Source organism: Petaurus breviceps, unplaced genomic scaffold (assembly GCF_028583685.1).
Source record: "Petaurus breviceps papuanus isolate PSGF00001 unplaced genomic scaffold, PetGlider_PUasm1.0 350823, whole genome shotgun sequence".
NCBI classification, from domain to species: Eukaryota; Metazoa; Chordata; class Mammalia; order Diprotodontia; family Petauridae; genus Petaurus; species Petaurus breviceps.
The window spans coordinates 964-11,493 of record NW_027186239.1 but is presented as its reverse complement, the minus strand read 5'-3'; the positions used below and the strand labels follow the sequence as shown (position 1 = coordinate 11,493).

Genomic DNA, 10,530 nt, shown 5'->3' with positions numbered 1-10,530 from the left:
CCTCACTTGCCACTGAATGGAGAGAAAATCATGGGACCAGGTTGCCTGGATCCACCACCAATTTAGGTAACATCATGCTAACTGGGCCTCCACTGTGGCAATTCAAACCTCTGACAATTCCCTGACTCTCTGTGTCACTTGTAATAGCAGCTTTTCAGATCTTTTCAGTCCTCCACAACCTTCTCTTTTGGCTTTCTCACCTTCACCCTCTTAGCTGAGAACCTGGCCTAACATTTCACTGAAACATCTCGATATTTACCCAGAGGTCTCTTACCTCCTTCCCATCTCACATAAATCAGATGGTTTCTTTTCCTCCTTTGCCCCAATATCACAGGAAGAGGCGGTTCTCCTGCTCTTCAAAGCAAACAAGCCCAAATGATCCCATTCCATCCCCTACTCTATCATCTCCATTTTCTCACCAATTTTTAATCTCTCCCTTTCCACTGGCTCCTTGTGTACTGCCACAGTGAAGCCATTTCCCCCAAGTCCTCAAGGAACCCTTACTTGATCCACCCACCCCCAGTAGATATTGTCCTATATCTCTCTTCTCTTTTATAGCTAAACACTTAGAGATGGCCATCTACACTTTGGGACTCCAACTCCTTTATACTTTCTACAAAACTGCAGTCTGGCTCCAAACTTCACTCTTTCACTAAATCTCCGTTCTCCAAAGTTACCCATGCCCTCCTGATTGTTAAATCAAAATTCTCATCCTTCTTGACCTTTCCACAGCTTTTGACTCTCACTCATCCCCTTTCCCTTGATACTCTCTAGGTCTTGGTGACACTCCTCTCTTTGGGTTGTCCTCCTACCATGTCCCAAACTAAACTCAGTATCTTTCCCCCAACCTTCCCATCTTCCTAATTTCCTAATACTAACCAAGTCACCCCCCCCCATTGTCTGTTTTGATTAAAGAGGCGTCATCCACTCATCATCATCTCTCACACACTCACAACACCTGTACTCCCCATATTCAGTCTTCTGGAAAGTCCTATTGATTCTACTTTTGTAACATCTCTCATACACCCCTATCTCCAAACACAGCCAATTTCAGACCCCAATTACCTCTCACATTATACTGCACAAGCCCACTGTTTGGTCTCACTGCCTTGAGTCTCTCCCTAGATCAGTCAGTGCTCTACCCAGCTGTCAAATTCAGCTTCTGAGAGCTCACATCTGAACTTAGTTATCTCATGGAATCTCACTGCCTCCTCAATAACCCCCAGTGGCTCCCTGGCACCAGGAGCAAATATAAAATCCTGTTCTGGGCTCTCAGAGACCTTCATCATCTGCCCCTCCTCCCTGTCCAGTCTCCTTTCCTTTTACTCTCCCTCCACATTTGCTATAATCCAGTAGCAAAGGCCTCCTTTCTATTCTTTGAACAGGAGAAAGCAGCTCCCATCTCCATGGGCTTTCCCTGGCTGCCCCTCATGCCCAGAATGCTCCCCTTGGCTGCTCTGAAGCCCCAGCTCAAGCCCACCCTCCACAATGAGGTTTTTCCAACCCTCCTTAATCGAAGGGCCTGCCACCCTTGACTAGCTCCAGTTTATCCTGTCCAGAGCACGTTTAGCATCATTCTGTCCGTGTTGCCTTCCCCACTAGTCTGTGAGCTCTGTGAGAGCAGAGGATGTCCCTTGCCATTCTCTGAATCCCCAGCACTTAGCACAAGGTCTGGCATATATCAGGCACTTAAATGCTTGCAGACTAGCAGGCAGACTTGAAGAAGGCCCAGGAAAGAGCCTGCATCAGACAGCCCCTGGCCCTTTCTGGATACCTTCAAGAGAGCTCCATGACCTGAAGTTCCAAACAATGGCTCTTATAGGATCATAGTTTTATCAGTGTAAGGGAAGTGAAAGGCCATGTTGTCCAACCCCTTGGGGAACCTGAGGTTCAGAGGTTTGGTGATGGCCCAGGATCCCACTGCCCCCAAGTATAGCAGTCCCTTCACTTCACCCTTCATGGAGATACCTCTGTGATAACAGCTCTCATGCAGCTGCTTTCCCCTCACTCACCTGGACAAAAGATGGTTGGGCCCTCTCCCTGCAACTTCCACTGTGCTTCCCTTTGCTTACAATGGGAGGGCAAACCTTCTCTGGGAACAGGCAGCCCTGGGCGTGGGAACAAAGAAAAGATGATGAAGATACACTTGTATTCAGTTCTCTTTAGGGAAAGGAGGCATTCAGGAGGGGTCACAGGGTGGTTCCCAGGAATCCTCAAGGATGGTTTCCATGGGACTTGTTGGGTGCTCTGGTGGGGGATGGGAAGGAGATCATCTGGGAGCCAATTGGAATCAGAAAATTCTGTTTTCTTGACTTAATTCACAGAAGGATGAGCTGATTCCATAGATTATATTATCCAGACATTAAGAGGTATCTGATAGTGCAGTGGAGAGAGCCTTGGACCTGGATTCAGGAAGGCTGAGTTCAAAGTCAGTCTCAGACACTGACCAGCTAAATACCCCAGGCAAGTCACATAACCTCTGTCTGCCTCAGTTTCCTCAACTGTAAAATGGGGATAATAATACCATCTACTTCACAGGCTTGTTCTGAGGACCAAATTAGCTAATATTTGTAAAGAAAGCTTTCATCACAGTGCCTGGCACATAGTAGGTATGCATAAAAACTTATTCCCTTCCTTTCCCACCATTTGCAACTGGAGTCTTGGAGAAGTATAAAGGAATTACAATGACATGCTTGCTATACTAGGCTTCTGAGAGTAAGACTAGGAGCTGTGAGCTAGAATTTTAGGTATGTTAATGAGAACATCCCAAAGGCTAGACCCAACCAAAGGACAGGAGGCTGTTTGGGGATGTAGGTTTGGTGATGTAGGGGACCTTCACTGCCCATCTCCAAGGAAAAAAACTGCATGAATGGTTTTCAAAAAAGTGAAAGGCAAAATTCATATTCAGGGAGAGGTTAGGCTAGAGCAGGAGTGGGGAACCAGCAGCCCCAAGACCACATGTGGCCCGCTAGGTCCTCAAGCGCAGCACTTTGACTAAATCCAAACTTCACAGAATAAATCCCCATGATAAAAGCATCTGTTCTATGAACCTTGGACTCAGTCAAAAGGTGACACCCAAGGACCTAGAAGGTCACATATGGCCATAAGGATACAGGTTCCCCACCTTTGGACTAGACGTAACCTCTGAGATTCTTCATTGGTTTGATTTTTTTACCTCAGGCTCCCTAGAACTAGTAAGAGGTAGCTTCAGGAACAATAAAGGACACCCCAACTCCCTATCACACACTACAAAGACTTTTTCAGGATAACTAGGCAGCACTCAGAAGGACTCTGTCTCTTCTACACAAGAGATCATCACTTTGGCTTTTCTAATTATTGATAAATGCTAGAAACCCTGCACAATAGGGAGCAAATGAAGACAGTCCCTTTGACAGTGGATTCAGAGTTACCAGAGGAAATGATCCTTACCCAGGGAGAGCAGGTTCTGGGCATTCTCTTCCATGACCTCATTGTACAGCTCTTTCTGAGAATGGTCCAAGAGGCCCCACTCCTCTGGGGTGAAGTCCACAACCACATCCTTGAATGTCACCAACTCCTACATCATCAACAATTATAGGACTTAGAACTGAAAGAGACTTCAGAATTCATCTAGTTTAATCCCCATCAATTTACAGGAGGAAACAGAAGCACAAAGAAGGGATTTTCCCAAAGGCCAAAGCTTTGATGAGTATTATAGTCAAAACTTAGACTCACAGCCATGAAAAGCCCAATGGAATACTGAGAACAGTTTTTTATATGCATTTGGAATAAAATCCACTGATCACCATCTGAAAGAGATCCCAGGAGGAAAATTTACAAGAACATTATAGCCAAGTTTCAAAGCTCCCAGGTCAAAGAGGAATATTGGAAGCAAGAAGAAAAATATGGAGCTATAATAAAGATTACACAAGACCTAGTAGCTACTACACTGCTATATTCCATAGAGCAAATGACCTGGTGTTATGACCAAGGGTAACTTACACAGCCAAGTTAAGCCTAATCCTGAATAAAAAACAAAATACACTTAAACTCAAAGACGTTCAGATTTTTGTAATAAAAACCCTAGAACTTGAGGGAAAATGAGATATATGACATCCAGGAAAAATACATGGTAAACATTAAGACCAATTATAAGATACTCAACAAGGTGAAATTGTTTATTTCATACATCTGAAAAAGTTAGTAGTACTGTTATGATTGTCATTGTTATTTGAGTGATTTGACAGAAAGCCATGGGTTAAGCTGAGTATGATGGGGTGATTCTAAAAAAATAAAACTTTAAGAGAAAAAAGGAATAATTATCTTATACAAATGAGGCATAAAAGGAAAAATTGATACAGAAGAAGCTAGTTGGTGGCAGGGGAGGTAGTGTTGGGGCCTTACTCTCATTGGGAATGGGTTAAAGAAGGAAATAGATTAGATAGATTGATAGATACATAAATAGATGGATAGATAGATAGATAGATAGATAGATATGGGCATAAAAGTCTTCTAAATTCAGAAAGAAATAAGATGGCAAGGGCATAGGGTGGATGGGAAAGGCTAAGGGAAGGACTCTTCGAGGGGTGGGTAGGTAAAGGTATAGGAGGCAAGGTAGAAAGAAGTAAAGCAGAAGAGTGAAGGAGAGGATAAATAGGGTGAAAAGGAGAGTGAAGAAAAACAAGGAGAAAATACACAAGTGATTATAGAATAGAATGTGAATGGGATGAATTTACCCATAAAACAGAAACAGACAGCAGATTAAAAATCTGAATTCAACAAAATGTTGCTTTCTTCAAAGAATAAAAATAAAGCTACACAACAAAGAAAAAATAAAGGGCAGGAATAGAATTTAGTATGTAAAAAAAGTAGGGATAGTAATCACAATCTTAGACAAAGTTAAAGTTAAATAGATTTAATCAAAATGAAAACAGAGAAATCGCACGATATTATTCAATACTGTTTTAGACAAATAAAATGACTAGACAGTATAAGATAGCTGAGTGTATACCTGCCAAAACAGACACAGGAACACTACGAACATGAACATAAAACACTCTTTATACAAATAAACTCACATCTAAATAACTGAAGTAATATTTATTGTTCATGGGTAGGAAAAACCAATAAAATTTTTTAAATGACAGTTTTAGCTAACTATTCTATTTATGTAATGCCCTCCTAACCAAATTACTAAAAAGTTATTTTAATTCATTAGGAAAAATAATAACAAAGTTCATTTGGAAGAACAAAAAGTTAGGAACTTCAAAGAAACCAGGAAAAAATGTAAAAAAGATGCAGATTCAACAATATCAAACCCTAAACAGTAGTATGAGGTGAGGGCGTTGTTGAAGCATAAAAAGAATGATTTCAATTATTTCAAATTAAAGTTTTCTTGCATGAATAAAATCTATGCAGCCAAGAACAGAAGGAATGCAGAAAGTTTGGGGGGAAAACTTTCATAGATAATCTCTCAGAGAGATATGACTGGGTTAGAATATTGTGTCATGTAGGAAATGAGGAGAGTTGATTTAGAAAAACCTGGAAAGAGTTGGACCTATGAAAGAAGATTCTACCCACCTTCAGAGAAACAGATGACAAGTGAAATAAGCATAGTATAGCCTTACAGTTATATGTATGACTGGCTGTGTGTACATATGTGTATGTTTATAAATATCAACTATGTGTATATGTGTATGTATATGTGTGTCTATATACGTGTGTATACACATGCAAATATATGTATTGTGTACATATACATTTTTAATTTGAATTTCCAGCCCCCAGCACATGACCTGGCATACAGTAGGTACTTACTACTGACTGATCATTGACGACTCAATCCTTCTCATCCCAGAACCTGCCCCTTATTTTACTTTAAAACCTGAAGCCCCAGTGGGGCAGCTAGGTGGCGCAATGCACCGGACCTGGAGTCAGGAGGACCTGGGTTCGGATCTGGCCTCAGACACTTAACACAAAAACTAGCCGTGTGACCTTGGACAAGTCACTTAACCCCAATTGCCCTGCCTTCCCCCTCCAAAAAAAAGGAAAAAAATAAAATAAAATAAAAAGTGAAGCCTTTCTACCTGAGCTACCTCTGCTCCCAGACCTCACCTGTGTGATGTCCAGTAGCTAGCCTGAACTCACTGGGTCCAGAAGAGAACTTATTACCCTCCCACTGAGTGTCAAAGGCAGCACCCTGCTCCCAGCAGCCCACATATCTTTCTCAACTCCCATCTCTCTCCCTCTTGTCTAATCTGATTCCAAGGCCTGTGCATTGTACCTTCTCCCCTCTGATTCTGTAACCACCTGGTGTGGGCTCTCGTCCCCTGGCCCTTGGCTCAGCCTGCTGCTGAGTCAGCTGGCCTCAGGTGTCTCCCCACTCCAACGTCTCCTCCACTTGGGGGACAAAACAACTTTACCCAACTGCAGGTCTGATCATGTGACTTCTCTACCCTTTGAACTCTGAGGTTCCCTACCACCTCCAGGATCAAATACAAATTCCCTTCCCCTCAAAGCCCATCACCACCCAGACATCACCTGGCATTCCAGTCTTTTGCACCTGATTTCCAGCCACCTACTCACTGGCCCGAGACAATGGACTCCTTGCTACTCCAGAAGGAGACGCTTCGTCTCTACTCAGGGCATTTTCCCTGGCTGTCTCAGCACTAGAACCCTCTCTCTTCTGATCTCTGGCTTTGCAGCAAGTCCCAACAAAAATCCCACCCTCTACAAGAAGTAGACTTTGCAGCCCCTCTTAACTGTCATGCCTGCCTCCTTTTAATTATCTTCTATTTGTCTGCCTGGAGCTTGTTGAGGACACTGATGACAGGTTCAGATCAGTGGGTCCCAGTGGGGTCCATCAAGTTAGCCCAGCATCAGGGCAGATGTGGAGCTCCTTGGGACAGGGTACCTGTCGGGCTCCATCCTGAGCTGCCTTATTCAGGCTGTTTCTACAAAGGACCCTGAAAATTCTTACAACACAATCAGGAGAAAACATTTATAAGGCTGGCGCCATGTAGCAGACACAATACGACCCGCCCCAACCCCTTTCCAGTCTTCTTACACCTTCCTCCCCTCCACCTCCTCTCTGACACAGGGACACTAGCCTCCTGGCTGATCCTCAACCAAGGCCCTCTGTCCCAACTCTGCTTTCCCAATGACTGTCTGTCATGCTTGGAATGTCTTCCCTCCTCACCTGGGTCTCCTGACTTCCAGTCTCTGCTGAAATCCACTCACTGAGAACAAAGTTTCCCTGGTACCTGAAACTATTGGAACTGTCCCTCTCAAAGCACCTCCTGTCTATACTGCAGAGAGCTTGTCTGGACATGGCTGCTGACATGATGTCTCCCCCATTAGACTGGAAACTCCTTGAGGGCAGGGACTGGTTTTTCCTTCCTTTGTATCCAAGGAAGTTCTGAACAGTGTCTGGCACAGAGGAAGGCCTTTGTAAATGTTTGCTGACTTGACCTAAGAAATGGTAAAAGGAAGGGATTCAGAGAGACCTGGGAAGACTTGTGTGAGCTCAGGCAGAGTCAGTGAGCAGAACCAGGACAATTTCTGCTCTGAGGACAGCACAGTCAAGGACAGGAGCTGGGGAAGCCTTCAGGCCTCTGCTCCAGGCCAGCCCAGACAAGACTCAGGGTGAAGGGCTATCCCTTGACCTTCAGTCACTACAGGGGAGAGCTTGGCCCCAAGAAACCGGATGGGGGGAGATGATGTGGGAAGGGAGGTGGGCTAGGCAGGCATAAACGATGCCTACAGACAGGGCCTAGTGAGTGATGGCCTTTGTCAGTCACATGTAATGAGGGGGAAGCTAAGAACAAACAGAGAGGGCAGCAGCTGGGCCAAGAGTGCTCAGGATGCCCAAGGGCCATGGATCAGTCCCAAAGGCAGAAGAGGCAGGGTAGTGATGTTACTACTCTATTCAATTCCAGGCCTACGTGTATAAAGAAACAACTTAGAGGGAAGAAGGACTGCCAGGCCCTCAGACAATCCTGTCTGTGCAAATTTGTTTCTTGGCTGATGTGGGTCATGTCTGCACAGGCTGCACTCACCTGGGCTGGGGGGCTGTGGCTCCCTGGGCCCATTCCCTCCGGCTCCAGGCTCCCTGCCTGGGCCAGGCCTTGCTCCTCTGCAGGCTGAGCTGGGGAGGGAGAAGGAGCCCAGGGGTGGGGACGTCTTTCTCTTCTCTTCCTGGGCAGGAGGGTGACCTACAGGGATTTACAGAGAGTGAGGTCCCACAGCAGTTAACCATGACCCTGGCCCTGCCCTGAGGGCAGAGACTCCCCCAGGGAGGTACCTGGTAGGTCAGGCTGGCAAATGAAGATGCTCTGAACAGGAAGACTCCTTCCCTCTCTCTTAGTCCTTCTCTCCTGCCCACCTTTCTACAGGGACCCAGGAGGCAGAGGGGACTTGGAGATCCCAGGTGAGGTGACATAAATCAGAGCCTCAGTGACCCCTGAGTCAGATCTCTCCCTCCAGCTGGTACACTCCCCTCTACACAGCCCCTCACCCAAGTTACTCTCTCTTTCCGTCTCACACACACACACACACACACACACACACACAATGCAGACAACAGACTCACTGCTTCATCCTGGGAGGAAGGGTAGCTAAAAAGGATGAAGATAGGGAGGGCTATGAGATGATGCTGCCAGGAACAAACAGGGGAGGCCTGAGGTGGGAGAAAGAATCTTGTCCTGTGTTCAGGGGAACAGAAGGGGGCTTGAGGGCTCTGAGAAAAGTGGGGGCAGGAAAGCAGGAGAACGGGGGAAGGAAGAGTCTGGGGGGCAGGACAGGGTAATAAAGCTGGGGGAGGGGACAGAAGTGTTCTAAGTGTTCCAGGAAGGCAGCTGAGCCTGGGAAGGCAGGACGACTGTGTCCTGGGGTCTAACTAGGAGCTGGGAAGGACTCCTGGGAAGCCCTTTTGGAGCTTAAGTTTAGAAGCTGCTTATCTGGGTCCCTTGGATCTGACAGGGAGCCAGCAGGACACCCACGTGTCCAGTTAAGGGAGGCCGGGAAGGAACTTTGGTGGCTGGGTCCTATGTCCATTCAGGGGCAAGGAGGCAGGATTCCTGGGTGTTGAAAAGGAGCCAGGGCTGTTGGCAGGACAAGCCAATTTCTGAACAGCAGCTGGGGGCAGGGAGACAGGACACACGGGTCCTGATGGGGAGGCTGAAGGCAATACTTCTGGGTCCCTTTGGGGGAGGTCTGCCAGTTGGGTATCCGTGAGCCAGTGGTAAAGCTGGGGATGGAGCTCATTTGGGATGTGATGGGGAGCCTTGACAGGGAGCCAGCCTTCGGGGGGAGGGGGAAGCGGGTTCCTGGTGGTCCTGGAGGGCACTCAGCATGAGATCAGACGGGGAGGCTGAGATACAAAGGAAAACTCAGGCAGCAGAGGCCGAACACCTTCCGCCCCTTAGCTCAGACCTACCGAGTCCCTGCCTGCAGAGCTGGCTTCCGGAAGGCAGCGAAAGCAGAATGATTTCAGCAGCCGGAAAAGAAGGCAGAGTGATCCCAGCTGCAAGGGAAAGCAGAGTCATCCCAGCTCCACAGAAAGAGGGCAGCCTGATCAGCTCCAAGGGCTCATGCTTCTGGGCGGGTCCTGCCTGTCCCCAGTCCCACCCTGCCAGGTCCAGCTGAGAACCCAGGATCTTCCCTTTCCTCCTCTGGTTCCTAGAGCCAGCCGCTCAGACCCTGCCTGCCTCTCTTCCCCAGTCCCTGCCCTCCATCACGTGCCATGCCTTGGCCACTGCAGTCATTGTTTTCTACTCTGGACTCCTCCCAAGTCTCCAAACTGCAGCCCAGGGTTTGAATTCCTTGGTGCCACCACCCGCCTGGCTGGTCGTCCTTTGAAAGTTCCTCCTCCCACAATCTCTACCAGCTCCCCCCTCTCCCCTCCTTACCACTACTTTGGGTCTCAGACCCACCTCCTTCTGAGCAGCATCTCGGGCCCTCTCCCCACTCTGCCCCTGCCACACTCTTCTTTCAAATTAGGGCATCTGGGCCCTACAGGTCTTTGTCCCTTCTCTCTTCTCTCTCTGGGATATAGACCTAGCAGTGGCATTTCTGGGTTAAAGAGTAAGCAGCTTGATAGCCCTTTGGGCAGAGTGCGAAACTCTCCCCAGAAGAGCTGGGGACACAGTGCATAATCCATGACTCCACCGACAGTACAATCAGTGTCCTATTTTCCCACATTCCCCCATCATTTTCATTCTTCTTTTCTTCCATGTTAGCTAATGTGAGAGGTGGTATCTCAAGGCTGTTTTCATTTGCAATTCTCTAATTATTAGTGAATTGAAGCATTTTTTCAAAGGAGTTTCTTTGGAAACTACAAGTATATTAAAAAAAAAAAAACATGCTTCACCTCTGTAATCACTTATCCAAGTCACTAATAATGAAGATTCTCAGACTGGTAAAGACGAGCAGAAAATGAAAATGAGAAATGTTGGCAGGCCTGAGGAGCATCAGACACACTGCACTTTGTGGAGCCCTGAACTGGCCCGGTCTTTTCTGTAAAACAATGTGGAGCCACACATAAAAAGTGCC

General features: G+C 46.7%; 1 protein-coding gene across 1 annotated transcript; it reads right to left on the bottom strand.

Annotated features, from left to right (window-relative positions):
- Positions 1–1,739: 1,739 nt before the first annotated feature.
- On the bottom strand, positions 1,740–10,106 carry LOC138168098 (KRAB domain-containing protein 4-like). Its single transcript, XM_069097130.1, has 4 exons — positions 9,416–10,106; positions 8,037–8,192; positions 3,430–3,556; positions 1,740–2,108 (listed from the first exon to the last, which is right to left on the bottom strand). Exons 2-4 carry the CDS (start codon positions 8,067–8,069, stop codon positions 2,005–2,007), a joined length of 264 nt encoding a protein of 87 aa, XP_068953231.1. The 5' UTR covers positions 8,070–8,192; positions 9,416–10,106; the 3' UTR covers positions 1,740–2,004.
- Between the last annotated feature and the right edge of the window lie 424 nt (positions 10,107–10,530).

Excerpts from the sequence above, each read along its gene's own strand:
- LOC138168098 (XM_069097130.1), bottom strand. The coding sequence starts at position 8,069 with ATGGGCCCAGGGAGCCACAGCCCCCCAGCCCAG. Across the intron at positions 3,557-8,036 it reads GCCACAGCCCCCCAGCCCAG|GAGTTGGTGACATTCAAGGA; the intron begins GTGAGTGCAGCC and ends TTGATGATGTAG. Across the intron at positions 2,109-3,429 it reads CCAGAACCTGCTCTCCCTGG|GGCTGCCTGTTCCCAGAGAA; the intron begins GTAAGGATCATT and ends TCCCACGCCCAG.